This window comes from Dama dama, chromosome 9 (assembly GCF_033118175.1).
Source record: "Dama dama isolate Ldn47 chromosome 9, ASM3311817v1, whole genome shotgun sequence".
Taxonomy (NCBI): domain Eukaryota; kingdom Metazoa; phylum Chordata; class Mammalia; order Artiodactyla; family Cervidae; genus Dama; species Dama dama.
The window spans coordinates 55,912,387-55,939,550 of NC_083689.1; the positions used below are offsets into that span (position 1 = coordinate 55,912,387).

Sequence of the window (27,164 nt, forward strand, 5' to 3'; positions counted from 1 at the left end):
TTCAAAACATTTCAGTGGGTTTTGTCATACATTGACATGAATCAGCCATGGAGTTACATGTATTCCCCATCCCGATCCCCCCTCCCACCTCCCTCTCCACCCGATTCCTCTGGGTCTTCCCAGTGCACCAGGCCCAAGCACTTGTCTCATGCATCCCACCTGGGCTAGTGATCTGTTTCACTATAGATAATATACATGCTGTTCTTTTGAAACATCCCACCCTCGCCTTCTCCCACAGAGTTCAAAAGTCTGTTCTGTACATCTGTGTCTCTTTTTCTGTTTTGCATATAGGGTTACCATTACCATCTTTCTAAATTCCATATATATGTGTTAGTATGCTGTAATGTTCTTTATCTTTCTGGCTTACTTCACTCTGTATAATGGGCTCCAGTTTCATCCATCTCATTAGAACTGATTCAAATGAGTTCTTTTTAATGGCTGAGTAATATTCCATGGTGTATATGTACCACAGCTTCCTTATCCATTCGTCTGCTGATGGGCATCTAGGTTGCTTCCATGTCCTGGCTATTATAAACAGTGCTGCGATGAACATTGGGGTGCACGTGTCTCTTTCAGATCTGGTTTCCTCAGTGTGTATGCCCAGAAGTGGGATTGCTGGGTCATATGGCAGTTCTATTTCCAGTTTTTTAAGAAATCTCCACACTGTTCTCCATAGCGGCTGTACTAGTTTGCATTCCCACCAACAGTGTAAGAGGGTTCCCTTTTCTCCACACCCTCTCCAGCATTTATTGCTTGTAGACTTTTGGATAGCAGCCATCCTGACTGGCGTGTAATGGTACCTCATTGTGGTTTTGATTTGCTTTTCTCTGATAATGAGTGATGTTTTTAAGTAGTGAAAAGTTTCTCCTCCTGTTACTAATTTGCTTGTTAAATTTCCCTTGATAAATATTGTAGACATTGTTTAGTCCAGCCTTTCTTATCATAAGTTTGTGTGTGTGTGTTTTGTTTTTAATGTGGAAGCATTCTTTTACCCCTAAAGGATGCCAAGCTCTCTCTTTAACCAGCGTTCTGCTACAGCCTGCCACCAAGTCTAGGATTGTCACCCCTGGGGAGACTCCTTTGGCTTAAATCCCTTCATTTACTGGAAGCTGTTAAATCTGTAGAGGTGATGGTGGTGTGTATGTGTCTTTCTATTTCTGGGAGGTTCTTTAAAAAGGACTGTAAATCTATTTTGGATCACCTGGGTGATTACCCCATGACTCAGCCTGGCTATTTTGTTTTGATTCCAAGGTTTGCATGGGTGTTTCTGCTCAGAGTGGGACCAAGGGAAGGCCATTGACATCCTGTTGCAGAGTAGACTAAAGATAAAACATGGTATCCAAATTGAGTCCTCAGGTGGCTCCCACTGACAGAGTCATTCCAGTCTCTAAAGCTTGGTGTGGTTGGCACCTTATTTTTATTGCAGTCAAAGATGCAGCAAAGAGCCAACTTTGTAAGTCCCAAGTTCATTAGGATTTCTTTTCCTTGTAGGGGATGTTTTTGATATTGCATTTTAGGGTACCACATTAAATTGATTAGCCTTTCAAAATAATGGAACAGAAGATCCAATTGTTTTATTATTTAAAAGAACAAATTACAACAACAAAAACAGTAATTTATAAAGCTGTTTTTGTAGACTAAGTACTTCGCTTCTATTTAATCCTCACAACATCCCTATTGAGTTGATACTCACCATATTTTACAGGGGAGTGGTGGGGCTTACAGAGATTAAGTCACTTGCCCATGTCATCAAGGGCATTCAGCCTAGGCATCCTGACTCTAGATCCATCACACTAAGCCTCATTTTGTGAAAGAGAAAACACACAACTGTATCTTTCTGCTATTAAACACTTTTCAGTTTCAGTTCACTGTCTCAGAAACTCATATCATCTGTCACATTTATGTCTGTATTTTGGGTTTTATTGGCATTGCAATTCTTATTTTTAATTTCTTTTTAAATAAGTCACATATGGTTTCCCAGGGTGGCACAGTAGTAAAGAATCCACCTGCCAATTTAGGTGACTCAAGAGATGAGGGTTCAATTCCTGGGTCAGGAAGATCCCCTGGAGTAGGAAATGGCAACTCAACTCCAATGTTTTTGCCTGGAAAATTCCACGGACAGAGGAACCTGGTGGGCTACAGGCTATGGGGTTGCAAAGAGTGGGACACGACTGAGCATGCATGCATGCTAATCACATATACTTATTTATAAATTTGGTTTAATAGTCATGTAAGAACTATAAGCATAAGAGTTTATACCTAGTTTTATATATTTGTGTGTATTTAAGTAATTTTATAATAAAAATGGCTTAAGTCAACACTGGCAGTCCACAGTATTAAGTCATTAACACCCTCAACACATTAACACTGTTTACTTTAAATAAAGTCCCTTAATAGCCTAAGAGACTGGACGTATTTTGATGGCCTGGGAGTGAATGCTCATAATTCAAGGTGCTGTGTAGAAATGACTCTGCCACTGGTTATGAGGTACCAGTAGGGAGTAGGTTGATATTTTTTTCTTTGAGCACTTTGAAGACCCGATTCTACTCTTCTCTGCCACTACTGTGCTGAAAAGTCTGCTGCCAGTCTAAAAGCCACTTTATAGGTAATGGCTCTTTCCTCCCACTGTTTTTGAGATATTCTCTATGGTATTCTCCATATTCACAGCTAGATGTGGATATAGTTTTCTCTATACTGCATAGGACTTCATATGTGTCCTAAATCTTTGGATGCACATGTTTCATCGAAACTGGAAAATTCTCAGTGAAAATCTCTCTAGATACCCTCAGTCCGTGTTTCCACTCAGCTCTCATACTACAGCTCTTCCTTTCATTCTGTTCTCCTTGTCTCTTGACCTCTTATTGATCTTACCATGTTACATCCTGGTTAATTTTTTCAGATTTATTTTTCTTTTTACCCAGATTCTCTCTTCAGATATGTCCATAATATTTAGCCCATTTGTAAGGATTTTTTTTTTTTAGTGGAAGGGAGAAATATATTTTATCATTTACATTTTTGAACTTTATTAAGATATAATACATGTACAGTGAAGCACATCATTTAAATTGTATAGTTAGATGCATGTTGATAAATGTATGCACACAGGGAACTACCACCACAATCAAAAAAACAAAACATTTTAATCACCCTTAGGAGTTTCTTTGTTACCCTTTGAGACATTTTCAACAATTATTTCTTCATATATATGTTTTTCTGGCCCCTTTTCTTTCTCCTTGTCCTTTGGAAATCCAATTTCATGTGTATTGAGCATTTGTACATTGTCCTCTTAGGTGTCTGGGCTTCTCCTCAATTTTCTCCAGTCTTCATTCTTTGTGCTCTTTGGGCATTTCTATTGCTCTGTCTTCAAGTTCACCAGTTCTTTGTTCTGTTGTCCACCAAATGTGGTTGAACTCATATAGTGAATTTTAAAAATTCAGTTTTTTACTTTTCATCTCTAGAATTTCCATTTGTTTTGTTTTAGTTTCCATTTCTCTATTGAGAATTCCTAGCTGTTCATTCAGTGTTATAGCCTAGTTTCCTTTAGTTATTTGAACATATTTATAATTACTGCTTCTCTGTGTTTCCTAAATGCAATATCTGGAACTGTTCAGAGTCTGTTTCTATTGGCTGCCCTTTCCCCTGAGTATAGAGCACACTTTGATATTTCTTTGAATGTTCACTTCTGGTTGAAAATTGGAACTTGCAGATAGTACATTATGGCTACTGTAGATTCTGTTGTATTTTTCTGAGTGTGTGTGTGTGTGTGTGTGTGTGTGTGTGTGTGTGTGTGTGTGTGTATTTAGTTCTAGTAGCCAATTAACTTTTCTGGACTGCAACTGCAAACTTTGTCACCCTTCTGATATGAAGCAACTGGAATCTCTATTCTTACAACTTCCCACTGCTACTTTTTTTCCTGGTCCCTTGAGATTTTTTTCCTTGTTTCTGTATAATTTGTTGGTCATTCTTTTTTTATTTTCTTCTCGGGATTCCAGTTGTCCTAATAAGCTGTTTGACTGATTTGGGGGCTCTGTTCCAGATCTTTCAAGCCTATAAGTTCCAACTTTCTGACACTTGCGCACGGTTGGAAAGTTTACTCAGTTTAAAAAAAGGCAGCAGACTTACAGATAGGGCTGCACACAACTCTGTCATTAAGGAGCAGATTTGTCTCTGGCTCTTACCCACTTTTTCACCAGGCTCCTTAGTGCCTCCTCCTGCACATGCATAGTTGAGTGCTTGGCCTGGGATTTGCGCAGAGTTTATACTCAAAGTTGTATACTCCTTCTGTGGGGTTTTTTGGTGGTGTTTTATTTTTTTATTTTTTATTTTTGCTGCCAGTGTTTTTCCTCTAGACTTCTAACTACTTTTTCGGCATTGAACTTTGATCTCTGGCACTTTGGCTAGTAAGGGTGTGATTTTCCACTGCTGTTTTTTTTTTTTTCCCACAGTTAAAGCTGTAGAGTTGGGCACTACCTCCAGCCGGAAAGACAATAAACTCTCAATTCTGACCCTTTCCTGTGGCAGTTTTTGGAGAGTAAATCCTCCTTCTTTCAGACTCTCTCCGGGGTCTTGAAAGTTGCTCTTAAAAAAAACAAAAGCAACATACTTCTTTAAAATTATGTTTTTATCATTGTTATCTGTAAGAGGGTTTCATGATCATTTCAGTCCTCTTACATTCCTGGAAATAGTTCACCCATTTGGTTCCTTTCTGAATTAAATCTGCCTAAGGGTCTATAGTAGTCTTTTTATTTCTCTCATTATAAATATATTTATTTTATGGTCTATATAAAATTAATGTCTAATAGTATTTCCAGCATCTGAAGTTCTTGGGTGTTTAGCAGTGCTGCTGACGAGTTGTGTCTACTGTCTCTCTCTCATTCAACTTTTTCTAAGTAGATTTTGGATGATGAACCAATGATCTGGAGTGCATTAAACATGGAAAAATACTACATCCTGATTTGAGGGTTTGAATCTGCAAAGAGGTTTTTGTTTCTTTTTTCCTGGTGTCCAGAGAATATTATGGACCATTGTTTTATTAATGTCTATGGCTAGGGGCTTTTAGAGGTCAGTCATGTAGTAAAAATTTGAGTCTAAGTCTACTTGAGCACAGGCTCATGATAATAAATTCTTACAGGGAAGCTCTTCTGTCTCATAATACAGAGCTAAGGAAAGCCATATCCGTAGCCCAGTGGATAGAGTTTTCTTGATCCATTTCTTCACTGACAATATAGCTCTTCAAAACTTCTGGTCAGCAGTAGTCTTGATAATAGTTTCTTGCCTACCTCCCACTCAAGGGTCTGTTGTGTACCCACTTCTCTATAGAAACTTTAAAGACTTCATCTACTTGATTACTAGAGGGATCAGATGAATCCCTAGCACTGCCAATTCCTACTTACTTCTCTGATATTTCATTTTCTTATTTGATTTGACTTTCTATTCTGGGAAGTTTGGAACAGAAAAGTATAGAGAAGAGTATAATAAAGACCTGTATACTCATCACATATATTTATTAGTTAACATTTTGCCATATTTGCTTTGTCTGTGTTTGCTGAACCATTGTGAAGTAAATTATATATCACATCATAACATTTTACCCCTAAATGCTTTAGCATGTGGGCTTTCTAGGTGGCTCAGTGGTAAACAATCTACTGCCAGTGCAGAAGATGGAGTAGACACGGGTTCAGTCCCTGGGTTGGGAAGATCCTCTTCCAAGGACATTGCAACCCACTCCAGTACTCTTGTTTGGATAATCCCATGGACAGAGGGTCTGGTAGGCTATAGTCCATGGGGTTGCAAAGAATCAGACTGAGTGACCGAGCACACACAGATGCATACACTTTAGTATGCATCTACAAAAAATTAGGCTTTTCTCTACACAATCATATTGCTGTTTTCATGTCTAACAAACTGTATTAATTAGGAGTCTCCAAAGAGATAGAACTGTGAGAGAGGGAGAGAGAGAATGTGTGTTTGTGGCTGGGGTGGAGGGTGGGGGCACAGAGAGAAAAAGAACTGAGTAAATGGGAAGAAGAAAATTAAGAAGTTTTACCAGACAATTCCTTAGGACAAAAAGTCATGTATTTCTAGACTAAAATGGCCCACCATAAACTCAGCATAGTGAATAAAAAGATCCCGCACCAAGGCACATTATTATAACCTTTGAAACACTGGAAGTGTTAACAAGATGTTGAAAACTTCCAGAGACGAAAAGAGGTGATATTCAATTGATCAGGAATCAGAATGGCATCGTATTCTTCCTATAAGCACTATACACTTGTGGGACAAAAGAACAGTTCCTTCATGTTTCTGAGTGAGAATGATTTCTAAGGCTTTCTTACTCAGCCAGACTGTCAACCAAGTGTAATGTTACAATGAAGACATTTTCAGACACAAAGGCCTTGTAAAGTAACTTTTTGCGTAACAAGTTGTAAGAAAGCTGCTGGAGGAAGTATTTATAATTGTGGGGCTAACTAAAAAAGGATTGTATAGATCCTGGAATTGCATAGCTAAAACAGGAGAGAGGCATAAGAGATCCTAGGAAAATATGGAGGAAGTCATAGGGTGATTGCCCCATGGGCTCCAGAGATGACATCTCAATGAAAATTGAACTGATAAACAATGTGGTTGATTGTACTGAGAGTCTTTTTAGAGCTTTGTCAGAAATTCTGGGGTTCAATTAGTGATGAAAAAGTTGAAAATGAAAGAAATGAAAAACAGATACCTACATAAGAAAAGACAAGCAGTCATCCGTGGCTTATCTGTAACAGTTACGCAGTTTACAAGTATAAACATTGAATCTTGCACTAATCAGTGATGCTGTGTGACTATGGAAGGTCACTGGGATGGGGTGGAGGCTATGACGTAGCTGGCTGCTGGGTAGAGAAAAAAGCTAAATCCTTACCTTCGACAAAATGAAAGCAATAGATACTATTTAATATTGAAGAAAAATCAAGAAATGAAGCATCAGCATATTGTTTAGAAAAACAAAGCATCAGAAATATTTAAAGTGAAAGTCACTCAGTCGTGTCCAACTCTTCGCAACCCCATTGAATTCTCCAGGCCAAAATACTGGGGTAGCCTTTCCCTTTTCCAGGGGATCTTCTCAACCCAGGGATTGAACCCAGGTCTCCCACATTGCAGATGGATTCTTTGCCAGCTGAGCCACAAGGGAAGCCCAAGAATATGGAGTGGGTAGCCTATCCCTTCTCCAACAGATCTTCCTGACCCAGGAATCAAACTGGGGTCTCCTGCTTTGCAGGGAGATTCTTTACCAACTGAGCTATGATGAAAGTGCTTGCCTCTGGGAAGCAGGAACCAGGAGTACAATGGGAAGAGGGACAACTGTTTTTTGTTAACATCTTGTAGTGTTATATGATTTTTAAAGCTATGTACCTGTGTTAGTTTGATTTTTTAAAATATTGTTTAAATCAAAATTCACCAATTTCAGAATTGTGTAATTTTATAACTAACTGTGACACATTTCATGATGCATTGTAACATTGCCATGTTAGTAAAGGTCTAAGTCATACTCACTTTTTTCAAGGGCAAGGTGTTCCAACTCTTAAATTTGCATTGTTCAGTGGAGTGGCCATTAGCCATGCATGGCTGTTTAAATTTAAATTTAAGCTTCAATTCTTCAGTCGCACTGGTCACATTTCCCAATGCTCTGTAGCCACATATCAGGTTAGTTCAGTTGCTCAGTCATGTCTGACTCTTGGCAACCCATGGACTGCAGCATGCCAGGCTTCCCTGTCCATCACCAACTCCTAGAGCTTGCTCAGACTCATGTCTATCAAGTTGGTGATGCCATCCAACCATCTCATCCTCTGTTGGCCCCTGCTCCTTATATGGCTAGGGGCTAACATATTGGACAGCACTGCACTGTCCTAAATCATTCTTGAATACACCTCTTCCCAACTCATTGCCATCATCTCTAGGCAGCATACCGTGGAGACTGAAGGTGTGGGCTTTGGAGTCAGACTGCATTAGTTCATATCTTACTAGCTGTTTGACTTTGAACATGTCATAACCTCTTAGTGTTTCAGTGTCCCCATCTATAAAATGGGGTTCTAGGGGTTGTTCTAGGGTTTGTAAGGAAAGACTGTGGTAATGCATTTAAATGAAATGCTTAGTACCATGCCTGGCCCACAGTAAGCACTCACAGGTTTATCTGCTGTAACTACTGTCATCATCGTGCCCTAATGCCCATCCCTTCAGCCACTTCTGAGCTCACATGCAGTCCTGGTGGACAGTCTCCTTTCAAGCTGACAGCTTCTCACCTCAAGGCCTGCCTCCCTCTTTTTCTCTGTCTGAGAACTTCCCTGGGTGTTATGTGACTTTGCTCAGGTGAGAGGCAGAGAAGCCCAGAAATGCTGGGATTATACCTCTAGCGGAAGCTTACAACCAGAGAAGGAAAGTACCCACTTTCTTTATTGGGGCAGTTCTGAGGTGTCTTCTCCATAATCCTTGAGAGGCTCCCAGAGAAACCGAGCCCCCCACCCCCACCCTCTATTCCACAGCAGTGATGTGATCAGTGATGTGCCTTTGTTGACCTTCCTCCCATTCCTCTTTTTACTTTCCTTCCCTTACTTGTGCTTCTTGGGATCTGCTCCCAGCCTTGGTGGAACCCACCCTAAGACAGTCGATCATCATCACTACCACCATCACCATCAGTTCTGGTTCTCATTATCTCAAAGCCAAGCTCTTATAGTAGCTTCCTGGATTGTTTTCCCATCTTCTCTTCCATATTATAGCCAGAGCTATCTCAGTTTAAATGTAGAGTTATGGCTTAACTGCTTAAAGACTCTGATGCTTCCTTCTTGCCCACAGGTGGAGACTGAACTTAGTCCTGCAATGAAGAACTTTTACAAATTCTCTAGAGCCTACCTTACAGCCTTACCTCTTGTTAGTCTTGCTGTACACCACCCTTTCAGTATACCATTCTCCTTTGCACCTCTGTGCCTGAACACATGCTGTCTTCTCTGATTGGAGTAATAATAATTGCAGTGCACAGCTGTTAACCACCTACTCTGTACCAAGCAGAGCCCTATGTAGTATGCACAGATGAGTTCTTTAATCCTTAACTTTATAAAAAAAGCTTTTATGTTCTCCTTGTATTAGGGATGTAGAAACCCAGGCTTAGGGAAGTCACATTATTAATAGCAGAGTTTGGTAATACCAAGCTGATATCCTGTGTTTGGCAGGAAAGTGACATGATGTAGACATAGTTTACTTAGAGGAAATCAACTTTACTCACCCAGGAGAGAGAGATTTGGGGGTGGGGAGAGAGAGAGAAGGAGAAAGATAAATAGCGTGGGTGATCTGCTTGCCTGTCTGCCCCATGCATGTGTACTCCCTGGGGAGAAAGGGTGAGGCACGACTCTGCTGTTACCCACATTGTCCTGGGGGCACTTTGCCAGTGAGTGTGACTAGAGTGCTTACTTATTCACAACATTCCTATGACATAGCTGCCTAAACCCTTGCCAAAGACTTCCGAGAGAGAGTATATCCTTCTCCCTGCAGGCTTTTCAGGGCTGCCTTTGACTGTGTGTGACTTGTTACAGGCTGACTCTCCACAGCCTGATCCAAGAACGAGGTGAGACTCCGTGGTCTTCCTTTCCTTTCCCACTTTCCCGCCTGGTAGACACCTGCTCATCTCTTCCACAGCACCTCCTCTGGTAAGCTTTCTCCATCTCCTTTGGGAAGAGCCTTTCCTCCCGCCCGGGCTTCTGTGGCCCCCTGTACACATTTCTTTCAGTGCTGTCCCGTGTGACCTTCCAATGACTTGTTTATACACCACGTTCCCCAGCCAGGCAGTAGATTCCTCATTGGACCCCCTTCTCTTTTCTTTCTCCGGTATCTGCTACAGGCCCCTCTCCATAGCAGCGAGAACTATCTTGGTTGTCAGCAAGGCAGGTCTCCGTGCCTTCTAGAGAAAGGAGGGAGATCAATTCTGAATGCTTATTGTAATCAGTCACGTTCTTACAGAATCTGGAGACCGAAAATAATCTATTCTGTCTCTTCTCTCTTTCTCTTTGGTTTCTATTTTCTTTCTGTGGGGTTGCTATTTGATCATAGGTCTTTAAGAAGCCAGTTACTGCAGGGTAATGTGGTCCATCGGATTTTTCTTGTTAGATCTGTGAAAACACATTTTTGTTATCTATCTTCATACCCAAATTAAGACATCTCCATCAGACAGCCAACTTCCCCCCAACCCTGAGACTGGCACCATCCCTGAAGAGTTTCCAAGTTATCATTCTGTTTTTCTATCTTGTGAAGGATGTGGTTTTTGGTTGTGTGATTCTTTTTAAGCTGCTTCATTTGTTTTTGGACTGATTAATAGCGTAGCTACCCAAACTTGGACAGAAACGTCAAATTCAGAATCTGTGGAAGCAACAGCACCAAGACGCTAATTAGTTCATGTTTTCCATATGAATGAGACTCAAGTACATGATCACTGCTTCCTTGTTTTATCTCTCACCCTTGACTGTGCTGGCAAACCTTGCTTTTCCTTTTAGCTGTAAGAGAATTTGTTGGGAACAAAAATCCTTTTCCTGTACTTCACCTGCTGGATGGAGTGAATAAAAGCCTCAGGGCAAGATCTAAATATTTAACAAATATAACCTCAACCCCCAAAGTTTTAAATCTGGAATACATTTTACAGTCTAAATTTGAACCCAGGCCAGGGGCATGCATGCTGATACTGATTATTTGTGTTCTTTGGCAGAGGGTCTAGAGAAGTGATTTAATTCAATTGTGTGGGAAAGGGAAGGGGGAGAGAAAATGATCATGTAGATAGAGTGTCCACTTGGTTATCTATATGTGCTGGACAGTGGAATCCACCTGATTCCCTCTTCCGTCACTGGCCTCTGTCTTGCTGGCTGGCCTCGGTTTGCACCATGCTCCCCATCCCATGCTCTCCACTCTTGGGCCTCACTGGCATTGTGTTCCCATCTGCCACAGGGCCTTAGCACATGCTACTGCCTCTGTCTGGAATGTTCTTCACAGCCCATACTCCACCTCTTTAGCTAGTCAGTTCTTACTCTTCTTGCATGTAACAGCTCACTTTCTCGGGGAAGTCCCTGAGATACTTAAGAGTGAGATAAATCCTCCGTTATGTATTTTGAGGACACTGAATACTTCTCCCTTGTAAGCACCTGTCACAGTTGGAGTTTTACGTTCTCCTGTATGGTCCTTTGTGTAGATTGTTTCCTAGGGTGTGGCATTGTTATATGGGGAAGATGATATGCAAGTGTTCATTTTTTTCCCTTTAAAGTTCTGTGTTTAATAGATGTTAGAAAAAAAAATCTATATAGTAGTAACTTGTCCCTTTGTGAGTATTTCTGCTTACAGTAGACCTAAAATAGATAAGACTGTGAATCCACCTTTCATAAACCATATGAATAAAGAAGTGCCACGATCAGGCAATGGGCATAGAGAGAGAAATTTTGGAAGCAGTATGCAAATAACTGAAATTTGGGAAATAGTATGTTCATATGTTTCCTGTCACTAGAACGTGGGCTGCAGAGAGCCTCATTGTGCACCGTTGTACCCACTAGGCCTGGTGCATATTTTGGCCTTCATAAATATTTGTAGGAAGCCTGGTACATGACTAGATGAACAATTTAATGACTCAATGTGTGCCCCTCCCAGGCACATCAGGGAGCCATAGGTCAGATGACTAGAAAGAAGGCCAAGATTTGTCTTGAGGATCATCCATATGGATGCACACAGTAGAGACAAGTTGGGACTTTGTATACTTAGAATATTCAGCTTGGGATGCCGAAAGATTGTGTAGAGTCTTGGGGATGTAGAAGACCTCTGCAGTTATCCTGCTCAGAGTGGTGCTTTCTAGCATCCTGGGCAGGTACTGTCACAGACAAGCTTCCCTGATAACAGACTCTGTGATGAAAATTAGCATGCAGAAAGTTTATTAGGATCTTGGGATGAACACCTGTGGGAGGAGAGGAAGCAGGACAGGGCAGAAGGGGAGGTTGAGGCCATCTCAGCATAGAGGCCTCAGCTGACTTTATGAGAAGGTCTGAAGCTGGAATGATCCTTCAGAGCTACCTAAAGCTGGTAGCTTCACGGACTGCCTCAGAGGGACATGCTCTTGAGCAAGGCAGCTCTCCTCCCCAAGGCCACCTGCAGGTAATACTCTCAGCAGCTGGGAGGATCATTTCTGAAGAGAAACCTTAGGGATGCCTCACAGAGTCAACCATAGACGGCCATCTAGAATCCATGTGAAAATCTCCAGGAGTGGCAGATGGCAGCCACTGTCTGTGGATTTGCTTCAACCATGGAGTTGCTATAGTTGTTAGAGATGGTTTTTGCTTTATACTGAAACCACTTTCTCAGCAAGTTCCAAATACCTGTACTCATTTTGACTATGAGCAAGAAAAGGAAAATGACCCTTGAATGATCTGAGTCGATTTTAAAAGTGAAAGTGAAGTCGCTCAGTCATGTCTGACTCTTTGTGACCCCATGGACTGTAGCCTACCAGGTTTCTCTGTCCATGGGATTTTCCAGGCAAGGATACTGGAGTGGGTTGCCATTTCTTTTTCCAGGAGATCTTCCCAACCCAGGAATTGAACCCACATCTCCCGCATTGTAGGCAGACGCTTTTAGCCACCAGGGAAGTCTATGATATCTCAGGTCAAATCTTCTCTTGACTGAATCACCTAGTTTCTTCTGCTGTTTTTTGGTGTATGTTTTTCTGGCCCCTTGCTATTCATCTTTTAGCCTCCATTTGCAAAACTTCATTTAATGTGTAGCATCTAAAATGAGATATAGTAATCCAGATGTGGCCTAACCAGCCCAGACTACAGTGGGACAATTACATAACATCATCTGTGCCTTATAGAAGTAAGCTTGGAGGCAATTGAGATTCTTCTTTTTCAAATGAATTGCTATGAAGCAAGCTCTCTCCAAATGTGGGCTTATGAAAATAATCACTAGGAACCTAAATGGAGAATCTAGAAGATCATTTTAAGCTCTATCATATTACATAGTATGTATAATTATATTTTTATAAAAATAATAGCAAATGTTTATTCAATCCTTATCATATGCCAGATACTGGGTCAAAAATTCTTGCATGCCTCCATCTCATTGGATCCTCTCCACAAACCTGTGAGGTTGGTACTCTTTGTATCCTCATTTTGCAGAGGAGGAGACAGAGGGCAGAGGATTAAGTAACCTGCGCTAAGTCACCAAGTCAGTAGATGGAAAAGCTAGGATTCCAACTCTGCCAGTCTGACCCCAGAGCTACCTTCTTCTGTATGTGGATATTATATTGGTTTGAGTTGACTCAAACCAGTTAGTAACTGACTTAACAATGTCTAAAGAAAGGACCTTGAACATACATGATGGGCTTCAGAGAAGCTTAGAGGGCTTAGAAAGATGTTATTTTATAGGGGACAAAGCCAAAACACTTGACGCTTTCAGATAAGGACTTTCTTCATTGCTGTTGTAAGCTTTTTAAGGGTGAGGACCATACTTGTTCATCTTCTAACACTGTGTCTAGCACAGTATCTAAGTCATGTTTATGCTAGTTACCAGTGCATCTGCTCCATTTTCATTCTTCTCTGCTTTCTTTTCATGCTGGAGCTGGACCCTGTAATCTTTTCTCCTTCACCAGCTGATGCCACATGAGGTTTGTCAGTAGAGGGCGCTGGAGGGCCGCTGTGAGAGGAAGGGGCTTTTTTCTAGGGTTCTTTTCTTCTTGCTCCTATGGCCTTGGCCATTGGGCAGCTTCCTGCTGAAGACCTAGTGGTGCACAAGCTCCAGTGAGTGCCATTGGCACCCCAGTAAGTTGCTTGCAGAGTTTTGCCAATACTCCTGTGGGAAGCTCCGTGAAGCACCATGGTGAGAGCCTCTGTCCCCATGTGCCCCAGCCACACCTTTGCCCATGAAGTCTGAGTGTCATCCTCCAGAGAAGGGCTTCTTGCTTATTTGTTCCTTCCTTGAATACTTTCCTCAATCTTGGGGGTTGTAACTGCTCCCTACATCTGCTGTTCAGTTATCTTCAGAGGTCGCTTTACCTCTCTTTGTAGTCAGTCCCTTTTTGCTAGCTAAAAATTCTTTCCATTGATATTTTCCTATTTAAATTATTGGTGTGGTTTCTGTCTTCTTATCAGACGTTGACTAGCCTAGTCCCAAACGCTCAGTAGGTAATGGGTGAACTAGTGAGGGAATTGAGGAAAGATGCTTCATTTTCAGCTTATTGCTGCTGTTTATCTTGTGGACTGGACTGGATTGACTAGCCTTCTGCCCCATCGAATTCTTCCCAGATGTTTCAGTTGCTTGGGAGTTATACATTTTCAAGTGTTATGTAAAAACCTTCTCTCTTCTTCATACCAATTAAATATGATGTGACATGTTCTGATAGCCCCAAAGATAAACCAATTTCTCCCTCATTTTTCCTCTCTGCACTGCTACCCTGGATTGGGTTTTTATCCTGTATTATCAGAAATAATCTGGTCAGTTCTAAAACAAGCACAGTTTCCCAGGTGATTTGGGGATCCTCATGTAGATATTCTTATTTTGAGAATGTCATAGATTTTACCATTCTCTTCTATGTTGTTCAGTTGCTAAGTCATGTCTGACTCTTTGCAACCCATGGACTGCAGGACTTCAGGCTTCCCTGTCCTTCACTGTCTCTCAGTTTGCCCAAACTCATGTCCATTGAGTCGATGATGCCATCCAACCATCTCATCCTCTGTTGCCCTCTTCTCCTCTTGCCCTCAATCTTCCCCAGCATCAGGGTCTTTCCCAGTGAGTTGGCTCTTAGCATAATGTGGCAAAAATACTGGAGCTTCAACATCAGTCTTTTTGATGAATATTCAGGTTTGATCTCCTTTAGAATTGACTTACTTGATCTTCTTGCTGTCTGAGGGGCTCTCAAGAGTCTTCTCCAACACCACAGTTCAAAACCATCAATTCTCAGAACTCAGCCTTCCTTATGGTTTAACTCTCACATCCGTACATGACTACTGGAAAAAAGCATAACTTTGACTATGTGGACCTATGTTGGCAAAGTGATGTCTTTGCTTTTTAATATGCTATCTAGATGGGTGGTGGCGCTAGTGGCAAAAAACCCGCCTGCCAGTACAGGAGACCCAAGAGGCTGGGGTTTGATCCCTGGGTCAGGAAAATCTCCTGGAGCAGGGCATGGCAACCCATTTCAGTATTTTGCCTAGAGAATCCCATGGATAGACGAGCCTGGTGGGCTGTACAGTCCACGAGGTCGCAAAGAGTCGGGTACGACTGAGTGACTAACACAACAGGTATGTGACAGCTTTCCTTCTAAGGATCAAGCATCTTTTATTTTCGTGTCTGCAGTCACTGTCAGCAGTGATTTTGGAGCCCAGGAAAATAAAATCTGTCACTGCTTCCACTGTTTCCCCTTCTGTTTGCCTTGAAGTGATGGGACCGGATGTCATGATTTTAGTTTTTTGAATGCTGAGTTTTAAACCAGCTTTTTCACTTTCCTCTTTCACCTCTTTAGTTCCTCTTCACTTTCTGCCATTAGAATGGTATCATCTGTTTATCTGAAGCTGCTGCTATTTCTGCCTGCAATCTTGATTCCAGCTTGTGATTCGTCTAGCCCATATTTCGCATGGTATGCTCTGCAAATAAGTTACATAAATAGGGTGACAGTATACAGCTTAATTGTACTCCTTTCCCAATTTTGAACTAGCCAGTTGTTTCATGTAAGATTCTAACTGTTGATTCTTTGACCCACATACAGGTTTCATTTCTATAGGAAATGACTAAATTCTGAACACAGTTGATATTCCCAGGCTATGAACAGTCCTGTGTCTACAATTTACACAAAACGTGCGAGCATATGATAACATTCCTATTACATATTGTGGAGAAGAAAGTTCAGTAAAGTAATCTAATGTCTTGCTCTTATGTATCTTTAGGCTAGACTAAAAATGTTTTTCCTGAGGCAGGAAAACATGAAATGTGGAAATCACAATGAAGAGTGTTTCTGTGATTTGTACAAATTGCCTGCCTACAGCTACATCCCCAAACACTGCAGCCCAGTGAACTAAATCCTGAAATTGAATACCGTTCCAAAGAGGTAATGCCCAACCCTTCATTAAGGCTGATAGAAAAGCACGTCAAGGACACAGTGAGGTTTTGCTTGTTTATGTAATAAAATAGACACCAGTGTTTAGCTGCTGAGTGTATAAATTTAGCCTGTGTGACAGTTGGAAGCTAAGAAGGAAGGAAGTAATTTGGGAAATACCTCCTCCCCACATCACAAATATTCTCAGACTTCTTGGAAGACCCCAAAACACCGAAACAAGGTCCTACAGCTATATGCATTTTTTTTTTCAGTTATATGCATTTTATAAAGCAAATCCACTCTCTAGCTTCAGGCTGTGTGTGACCTGGTTTCTCTCTTTAATTTTATAGCTAGAGTGGAAAGCTAACAATGTAGTATGTCATGGTCAATATGTCAACCACAGAGTGAGTACCATGTTACAGAAAGATCCCAGTAGTCACTTAGTATCATTCCTTTGTAACTTGAGAGGGTATTAGATGAATCACTGGGGTCCAGAATACCCAATGGCAGGTCCCAACGTCTTAAGCACTCAGTTGTCTACCTAGATTTTAGATTAATTGTATGTACAGTGGCAAAGGGAGTCTTTCTGGGGGTGAAGAAGAGGTTTAGGGAGCCAAGTCGGAAGGGGGGGAGTGTGCCACTTTTTGTGAGCCATCATTTCACCTTTAATACTTGTCAAACAAATCCTTAGTAATTGTGAAAAGGAAAACGTACAAATCCCACTGCTTGGCTGGGCTTCTTACTTTGCACGAATGCTCCTGAAAAGATTTTTTTTTTTTAATTTGCAAAAGTCCAGTTTAGGGGCACATCTTTGTTTAGGTGTCACTTTTACCATGCTTGTTAATATCCTGACAACCCAGAAGCAATTAAGGTTTGGGATTTCCCTCCTCTCTTCACTACAGGGCGGACAGGACATCACTGTCCTGCCAGAAATGTGAAAGGTGACCTCATTTATATTTTTCTCTTTGCAGTCCAGTTCACCCATAAGAAGCATCCATAAGAGGTCAATTATCAACCACCCTAAACCCCTCAAATATTTAGAGCATAGGGTTACACTTTCTGGTTGGTTCAGCAAGGATGGGAATTTTTGAATCTCTGAATAAGACGTAGTCCAGTAGTAGTGATGTTTTATCTTATGACTGAGTCATGAATGGTATATACTTTTTTTTTTTTAAGTAGATAACAGCATCATTTCTAGAAAGTGATGGGCACTGGGGAGGATGCTTAGAGGTCCTGGGTTTCTAGCCTTTTCCTCGCTTAGTCCACTTTTCATGTCTTGTTCAGAAATGGTTATGAAATAGGAATTGTGGGGTCAAGAGTGAGGCATGAAGTGAAGACAGTGGGAGTTAGGGAGGGGATGACCTCAAACCCCAAAGTCATGAGATTTCCATAGGAGGAGGTTGTTGTTGTTTAGTCACTAAGTCGTGTCCAAATCTTCGTGACCCCATGGACTATCGCCCACCAGCCTACACAGGAGGGGAGAGGGTCAGAGTCTCTGTAGCTCTGAGAGCAGAAATCTGCTGAGACCAGCATTGGAGGCAGCACTGGGTGCCCATGGGATCTGTATCACTGCATTTGTTTTGCATGATTAGTAGCAAACCAGCTAAAAAAATTCATTATGCCCTTAAAACAGATGGTTCCTAGGTAACAGGATGTCCTTTTGTATTGTTTATTCAAGAGCAAACCATGTCTTTTTATAAATATATATATATATTTTAATTGAAGGACAATTGCTTTACAGAATTTTGTTGTTTTCTATGAAACATCAGCATGAATCAGCCATAAGTATACATATATCTCCTCCCTCTTGAGCCTTCCTCCATCTCCCTCCCCTCCCACCCCTCTCGGTTGATACAGAGCCCCTGTTTGAGTTTCCTGAGCCATATAGCAAATTCCCTTTGGCCATCTGTTTTACACATGGTAATGTAAGTTTCCATGTTACTCTCTCCATACAGCTCACCCTCTCCTCCCCTCTCCCCATGTCCATAAGTCTTTTCCCTTTGTCTGTTTCTCCATTGCTGCCCTGCAAGTAAATTCTTTGGTGCCATCTTTCTAGATTCTGTATATATGCGTTAGTATACTGTATTTATCTTTCTGAATAACTTCACTGTATAACAAGGCTCTAGGTTCATCCACTTCATTAGAACTGACTCAAATGTGTTCCTTTTATGGCTGCATAATATTCCATTGTGTATATGTACCACAGCTTCTTTATCCATTCATCTAGATGAATGTTGATGGACATCTGGGTTGCTTCCATGTTCTAGCTATTGTAAATAGTGCTGCTGTGAACAATGGGATGCATGTCTTTTTCAGTTTTGGTTTCTTCAGGATGTATGCCTAGAAGTGGGATTGCTGGGTCATATGGTGGTTTTATTCCTAGTTTTTTAAGGAATCTCCATATCATCTTCCATAGTGGCTGTATCAATTTGTATTCCCACCAGTAGTGCAAGAGCATTCCCTTTTCTCCACACCCTCTCCAGCATTTATTGTTTATAGACGTTTTGGTGATGGCTATTCTGACTGGTATGCAGTGATCTCTTTTTGATTTGCATTTCTCTAATAATGAGTGATGTTGAGCATCTTTTCATGTGTTTGTTAGTCATCTGTATGTCTTCTTTGGAGAAATGTCTGTTTAGGTCTTTACCCCACTTTTTGATTGGGTTGTTTGTTTTTCTGATATTGAGTTGTATGAGCTACTTGTATATTTTGGAAATGAATCCTTTGTCAGTTGTTTAATCTGCTATTATTTTCTCCCATTCTGAGGGTTGTCTTTAAACCTTGCTTTTAGTTTCCTTTGCTGTGCAACAGCTTTTAAGTTTAATCAGGTCCCACATGTTTACTTTTGTTTTTATTTCCATTACTCCAGGAGGTGGGTATGGAGGATCTTGCTTTGATTTATGTCATTGAGCAAAGAGCATACCATGTCTTTGAAAACACTAAAGTCAAAATACACGAGGCTAGTAGGGTCCAGTCATCTTTGGGAAGGAGATTGGTTGCATTAAGCCAGTGTTTTTTAATCTGTGGTTGTGACCCTGAATGTTGTGACCCCATTTAATTGATGTTTGACCAGCATTTTTTAGGGGAGTGTAATAGGAAAATCTCAGTGTGCATTTCATATATGTAATGTTTTACATTTTTTTTTTTGTTTCAATTATGTGAATGCTAAAAGCAATATATGTACTATGTTAGAAAATGGGATAGAAAATGTAGTTCTTATGGTTGCTTAAGCTCCAAAAAGTACAAAACTACTGCTTTAGGCAACTTTAGAAGGAAAAGGAGGGATTGATCATGATACATAACTCAAAGAGTGAGCAAACACCACCCAACCTTTTTTTATAGTTACATGTGAGCATGCATGCATGTGCGAGTATATGCATATGTTTGCATATGTGTGAGGGTGTGTGTGTGTGATCTGATTCTGTCACAATGTCTAGGAAGCAGTGTCCTTCCTTCTAAAAATAAGAAATCATAAGATTTTGTTGTTCAGTCACTTAGTCATGTCTGATTCTTTACGACCCCATGAACTGCAGCAAGCCTGGCTTCCCTGTCCTTCATCATCTCCTGGAGTTTGCTCAAATTCATGTCCATTGAGTTGATGATACCATACAACCCGTCTCACCCTCTGTCACCCCCTTCTCCTCCTGCCCTCAATCTTTCCCAGCATCAGGGTCTTTTCTAATGAGTCAACTGTTTGCGTCAGGTGGCTAAAGTATTGGAGCTTCAGATTTAGCATCAGTCTTTTTAATGAAAATTCAGGGTTACTTTCCTTTAGGATTGACTGGTTTGATCTCCTTGCAGTCCAAGGGACTCTTAAGAGTCTTCTCCAACACCACAGTTCAAAAGCATCAATTCTTTGACACTAAGCCTTCTTTATGGGCCAGCTCTCATGTCCCTACATGACTACTGAAAAATCATAGTTTCGACTATACGGACTTAGGAGTTTATTTAAGGAGATGTTTTTTAATGTGTTAATTTCAGAAAATCTGGTGGGCAGACCTCTAACTCCACATCAAGGTTCTGGAAGATGCAAGAGATGCTCTTCTTTCCATTGACTGAAAATTGTAAGTATATCCTTAAAATTTTTTTCAAGTTACTATATCTTTGCCAAATGCAAGCTGGTTAGCTTTCCAATAGTAGCATAATTTTGCATGCTACGATGAAGAATTAGTGTCAGCTAAGTTAGTTATGCAGGGCTACCCCAGACAGGTCATGGTGGAGAATTCTGACAAAAAGTGGTCCACTGAAGTAGGAAATGGCAAACCACTCCAGTATTCTTGCCTTGAGAACCCCATTAAAAGTATGAAAAGGCAAAAAAATAGGACATCAGAAGATGAGCCCGCCAGGTTGGTAAGTGTCCAATATGCTACTGGGAAGGAGTGAAATAAGGACAAAAAGAATGAAAAGGCTGGGCCAAAGAGGAAATGATGTTTGGTTGTGGATGTATCTGGTGGTAAAAGTAAAGTTCAGTGCTGTAAAGAACAATATTGCATAGGAACCTGGTATCTTAGGTACATGAATCAAGGTAATTTGGAAGTGGTCGAACAGGAGATGACAAGAGTGAACATTGACATTTTAGGAATCAGTGAACTAAAATGGATGAGAATGGGTGAATTTAATTCAGATGACCATTATATCTACCACTGTGGGCAAGAATCCTTTAGAATGAATGGAGTAGCCCTCATAGTCAACAAAAGAGTCCGTAATGCAATACTTGGGTACAATCTCAAAAATGACAGAATGATCTCAGTTCATTCCCAAGGCAAATCATTTGACATCACAGTAATTCAAGTCTATGCCCCAACCAGGTTCCAATGTCAAAGAAGCTGAAGTTCACCAGTTCTGTGAAGACCTATAAGACCTTCTGGAACTAACATCAAAAAAAGAGATCCTTTCATCATAGGGTATTGGAAATCAAAAGTAGGAAATCAAGAGATACCTGGAGTAACAGGCAAGTTTGGCCTTGGAGTACAAAATGAAAGAGGGCAAAGGCTAACAGTATTGTCAGGAGAACACACTGGTCATAGCAAACACCCTCTTCCAACGACCCAAGAGATGACTCTACACATGGACATCACCAAATGGTCAATACAGAAGTCAGATTAATTATATTCTTTGCAGCTGAAGATGGAGAAACTCTATACAGTCAGAAAAAGAAGACCTGGAGTGGACTGTGGCTCATATCATGAACTCCTTATTGCAAAATTCAGGCTTAAATTGAAGAAAGTAGGGAAAACCACTGGGCAATTCAGGTATGACCTGAATCAAATCACTTATGATTATACAGTAAAGGTGGTAAATAGATTCAAGGGACTAGATCTGATAGACAGAGTGCCTGAAGAACTGTGGTTGGAGGTTTGTAACATTGTACAGGAGATAGCAACCAAAACCATCCCAAAGAAAGAAATGCAAGATGACAAATTGGTTGTCTGAGGAGACCTTAAAAATAACTGAGAAAAGAAGAGAAGTCAAAGGCAAAGGAGAAAGGGAAAGATATACCCAGGCTAATGCAGAGTTCCAAGAATAGCAAGGAGTGATAAGAAAGCCTTCTTAAGTGAGCAATGCAAAGAAATAGAGGAAAACAATAGACTGGGAAAGGCTAGAGATCTCTTCAAGAAAATTGGAGATACCAAGGGACCATTTTATACTAGAATGGGCACAATAAAGGAGAGAAACAGCAAGGACCTAACAGAAGCAGAACATAGTAAGAAGAGGTGGCAAGAATACACAGAAGAACTATACAAAAAGGTCTTAATGACCCGGATAACCATGATGGTGTGGTCACTCACCTAGAGCCAGACATTTTGAAGTGTGAAGTCAAGTGGGCCTTAGGAAGCATTACTACAAGCAAAGCTAGTGGAGATGATGGAATTCCAGCTGAGCTACTTCAAATCCTAAAAGATGATGCTATGAAAGCGTTGCACTCCATATGTCTGCAAATTTGGAAAACTCAGCAGTGGCCACAGGATTGGAAAAGGTCAGTTTTCATTCCAATCCCAAAGAAGAGCAATGCCAAAGAATGTTCAAACCATCATGTAATGTGCTTATTTCACATGCTAGCAGGGTAATGCTTAAAATCCTTCAAGCTAGGCTTCAATGGTACATGAACCGAAGGCTTCCAGATATATCAAAGTAGTTTTAGAAAGGACGGAAACCAGAGATCAAATTTCCAATATCCACTGGATCATAGAAAAAGCAAGGGAGTTCCAGAAAAACATCTACTTCTGTTTCATTGGCTATGCTAAAGCCTTTTGACTGTGTGGATCGCAACGAACTGAGGAAAATTCTTAAAAAGTTGGGAATACCAGACCATCTTACCTGCCTCCTGTGGAACTTATATGCAGGTCAAGAAGCAACAGTTAGAACTGGACATAGAACAATGAACTTGTTCCACATTGGGAAAGGAGTACATCAAGGCTGTATTTTGTAGCCCTGCTTATTTTACTTACATGTGCAGTACCTCATGTGAAGTGCCAGGCTGGATGAATCACAAACTGGAATCAAGATTGCTGGGAAAAATATCAACAATCTCAAATATGCAGATGATACCACTCTCGTGGCAGAAAGTGAAGAGTAACTAAAGAACCTCTTGTTGAGGGTGAAAGAGGCAAGTGAAAAAGCTAGTTTAAAACTCAACATTAAAAAAACTAAGATCATGGCATCAGAAAACTAACTTCATGGCAAATAGATGAGAAAAAGTGGAAACAGTGACTAATTTTATTTTCTTGGGCAGTTTCATAAAGTTTCATGAAAGTTACTTTGATGACTGCAGCCATGAAATTAAAAAATGCTTGATCCTTGGAAGAAAAGCTATGACAAACCTAGATTGCATATTAAAAAGCAGAGACATCACTTTGCCAACAGAGATCCATATAATCAAAGGTATGGTTTTTCCAGTAGTCATGTGCAGATGTGTGAGTTGGACCATAAAGAAGGCTGACTGCCTAAGAATTGGTGCTTTTGAACTGTAGTGCTGGAGAAGATTCTTGAGAGTCCCTTGAACTGTAAGAAGATTGAACCAGTCAATCCTAAAGGAAATCAATCCACAATATTCATTAAAAAGACTGATGCTAAAGCTGAAGCTCTAATACTTTGGACACCTGATAGAAAGAGCCTAGTCATTGGAAAATACTCTGATGCTGGGAAAGATGGAGGGCAGAGAAAAAGGGGTCGGCAGAGGGACAAGAGGGGGTGACAGAGGGATGAGATGGTTGGAGATGGTTGGATGGTATCATGGATGGACATGAGTTTGAGCAAATTCTGGGAGATAGTGAAGGTCAGGAAAGCCTGAGGTGCTTCAGTTTATGGGATCACAAAGAGTCAGACACAGCTTAGCAACTCAACAACAGCAAGTTAGTCATGGTCCTTGGCCCTTGAGGGGGCAAATTTCCTGCATATATTTCCCTAATGGATCCCTGGAAAAGCACCATTATTGACTTAGGTTTCCAAACAAAATGAAAAGATGTATTTCCTATCAACCTTCAAAGTCTCGTATCTGGTAACAAGCTAAGTGCAGGAGACAAAGCAGCCAGAGCTCAGAATGCCAGCTAAGTCCTTGCACAGGAAGATGAGACGCGGTGACGTTCACAAACCGAGAGAAAAGTTTTCGCCTGTAAGTGTAACATTTACTAATATTTTAAAGGTGCAAAAAAAAGAGAGACAGTGATATGAATGACAGGCATCTTCTTCTTCTGAGGTCTGCTTTGCAGCCCAGGAACTTGATTGGTTTAAGCAGTATGCTTTACAGGGCTGAGGACCTGGGCTCCATCTCCTCCAGCACAAATCACGGACCCTTATCTTCAGTAACATGGGATGCTCTAGTCAGTTTTTTCTAAGTCCACATGGTTAGCCATAGGAGGCTTTAATTATCACCCCTTCCAAGGAAACAGATTTCCACCACCTCCACCATCACATTGAAAACAATCAGAACCGTATACGCTTCTGATGCTTTGTACAGAATGTCAGGCAACTCGTAACAGTTGGCTTGAAAATGAATCCACACAACAGGCATCTGACAAGCAGATGGCTTCGCAACTTTCTCGCGGGAGAGGGAGAGCAACAAGAATGCTCCATATTTGAGGAATGAGAACATGTTCAAAACAGTGCAGGAAACTGCCACCCACTTCCTTCATATAAGTTCGGAAGGCCTTTTTTATTGATTTGAAGGCCATCTGCCTGAACTGACGTGGTTCTGCAGTTGCAGTGTTAGATTTACCTGGCCATATCCTGACACTTTGATAGAGGTTTATCTCAAGATAGGGGTTGCTAATTCTTCCAAAAATCTTGGTTTCTGGGAGTTGTTTATTCAGCAGTATCTACAGATTCTCTGGTCTTTACTTGACTGAAAGAAATGAATCCTCAGCATTTTTCATTATAAACATTATATAATGCCGTGGGAGAGAATACAGCAGCAAACCAGGCAGACAATGTTCCCAGGGGCGCCAGGACCCAGTAAAATGCCTGACACACCTTTGGCACTTACTCATTGAGTGAATACACTAATAACGAGTGGGCTGAGCTTGTCAAGTTCACAGTAATGTTTCTTCTCAATGCTTTGGGTCTTTGCAACCACAGACTTCTGTCTCACCTTTTGGCCACAGTTTTAATTTTTCTTGGCCCATGTTATACTTGAATTTGATTCATAAACTAAAAATTATGGACCATTATAAATATCTTAGATTTCCTCTCTGGGTACCTTTTTCTGGCCAAATCTTCATAGTCAAGAGATGTCAAGCCACACTGCACTATCCCCAACTTGCCTGCAAAGACTTAACTAAAATAAAATAGAATTGTCTTATCCAAGTTACAAAAACAGAAAAAGTTATGAAATGTTCTGCTGTACAAACGCAGAATTATATTAATAGTGTAGTGTTAACTTAATTCCTCAATTGTATCATGCTGAACTTTCACATATTGCCATTTTTCTTATTCAGAATAGTTCAATTACTAAGGAATTACCTTTCAATGCATAATTACTAAAAATCATTATAAGACATCAGTTTTTATACACAATTATATCATTGCTCAAGAGTCCCCATTTTCAAAAGAAAATTTATAACACCACAGTGAAAAACAGAGAGAAATCTCATTTTCTAAGGTAATTGTAGTAGTCTAAGTAGTAGATAATTAAGGAGTTTATATAGCATATGCTATCATTGTAATTCTCAATGGCTGAATACTAATCAGTTTAACTGCCTTTGAGCTATATATTTTTAAATATGACTAAAAGGTACAATCTCACAGTAAATTTAAATGGCTTATTAAAGGCCTTTACATGGCAACAGTGTCATGTCAGAGATGAATGGTGTTTCTAATTTGCTAGCCACTTGGGTCAAGTTTTCTTGAAGCAGGAAGCATATTTATATAAGTAATCGTCACACAAACGGCCTTTTGGGAAAAGCTGTTTGTGAGGGTTTAACATTTTTGAAGTATGCTTTTGTATATCTTCTAAATGGGCATTTTATAGGCACTTGGCCAAAGTGCTTTAGACCCACAATCCTTAACTCAAGTATAACTGCCTGAGTGCAGGAAGATCCATGGAGCATGCATTTTTAAGGGTGTGGTGGGTGGGGTCTGGGTTTGAGCCCCCTTATATTTGAATAACACTTTTAGGGACCTTGCTATTTAATGTGTGGAGGTGGAGTGGATAGGCAGCAGCATCTGCAGCATCCAGGAGCTTGTAAGAAATGGGAAAACTCCACCGCAGACCCACTGAACCATAATCTGCAGTCAAAACAAGATGCCCTATGGTTTGTAAGCAGTGCCCCAGGACCTCCAAACCTGCACTTTCTGGTGCCCACACACAGGTCATGGTGTCCCTTTCTCTTTCCTTCTCATTTCTAGAGTGTCCTCTTTGGAGAATAACATCCTCTCAGCCCATGCTTCCTCTATCTTATCACTCCCACACCCACTCCCCAGACCCAAATGAATTTCCCAACACCCGACAACCTGATTTTTATCAAGAACCCACTTCTGCTCTCCATCTGACATCATCCAAGGGCTTCCTGCTGCTGAATGACCAGGGGGAAGTCAAGGCATTGTAACAGCTACTAAGGCTGTGCCTTCATTCTGCTCTCCTGTGCCTGAGCCTCCCACAATCATCCCAGTGGGACTGTGCGCTGAAATCCCACTCGGATCCAGTCAGCCTCCCCTTGCTATTGGAATCCCTTCTGTTCTTGAGAGGGGATTTCTTCATCCATGTTTCCACTCATGGAAAGCTGCCTTCCTCCAACCTAGCCATCAACTTTTCTGCTGACATTCGTGATGGATTGAAAGGATGAAAGGGAGTCATGCCAGATGTTCGGGGGACTCACAGGCAGGGTTTACTCTGTAGAGGGAATTGCATGCAGTTACTCCCAACCCACTTGGCAGCCCCCTGCTCATACTTCATTTGGCCCCACCCATTCATTGAGAGGCTCAGCCAGCAGCAGATGCCCAGAGGCAATTGGACTTCCAAACCAGACCCAGACTGGCCAGCCAGCTGGCCCCTAAAAGCCATTTGGTTCCTCAGTTCCAAACTGTGCCAGGGCGAAGGGCTCTAAAAAATAGTGAACTGGGCATTTAGAAGCACGTTACAGGTTTAGGCTGTGTGGGCCAGGGGTTAGCACGGCCAATGGTAAAGGGTACAATCTGGGGTCAGCCAGGTGAGGACCCCTTCAGATTCCTCTGGAGTGGTCAGCACCCAGAACAGATTTCTTTAATCAGAGGAGACTGGCAGGGGGAGAAACAAGATGGCTTTCTGGCCGAAGTGAGTCCGAGGACCGAGTTTGGAGCTTCCGTTCTTCTTGAGACCAACGAACCAATTCTTCTCTGCATACTTCTTGGATGTGTAGGTGTTGTAATGGTTTTCCTCTATCCTTTCCAGGAACAAACATTCCTCATTGGGTGTCTGCTAAAAAAACCAATAAAACCAGAGAGAGTAGAATAATTAGTGAGTGGTTTTAGATGGGGTTCCTCTGTGTTACTAGCTGTGTGATCTTGGGCAAGTTAGTGAGGCTCTCTGTGCTTCACTTTTTTGTTCAGTGAAACAAATACTGGGAAAATAATGGAACCTGTGTCTAAGGATAGGAATGAGGACTTCAGTGAGCCT

General features: G+C 41.1%; 2 protein-coding genes across 9 annotated transcripts in view; one reads left to right on the plus strand and one right to left on the minus strand.

Moving 5' to 3' along the window:
- LOC133062507 (uncharacterized) overlaps positions 1-23,576 on the plus strand; it is a 267,806-nt gene extending 244,230 nt beyond the window's left edge. For all 3 annotated transcript variants that reach the window (XR_009694183.1, XR_009694182.1, XR_009694184.1), the window contains 2 exons: positions 20,057-20,139; positions 20,884-23,576. The gene's annotated coding sequence lies outside the window, so the exon portion shown is untranslated. The remainder of the gene's footprint in view (positions 1-20,056; positions 20,140-20,883) is intronic.
- A 102-nt stretch (positions 23,577-23,678) lies between these two features.
- FGF1 (fibroblast growth factor 1) overlaps positions 23,679-27,164 on the minus strand; it is a 100,630-nt gene continuing 97,144 nt past the window's right edge. For 4 of the 6 annotated variants that reach the window (XM_061151612.1, XM_061151610.1, XM_061151609.1 and 1 more), the window contains one exon: positions 23,679-26,966. In XM_061151612.1, the coding sequence (XP_061007595.1) occupies positions 26,772-26,966 (195 nt within the window). In that variant the 3' untranslated portion in view covers positions 23,679-26,771. The remainder of the gene's footprint in view (positions 26,967-27,164) is intronic. The other 2 variants (XM_061151613.1, XM_061151614.1) reach the window with 2 other exon arrangements.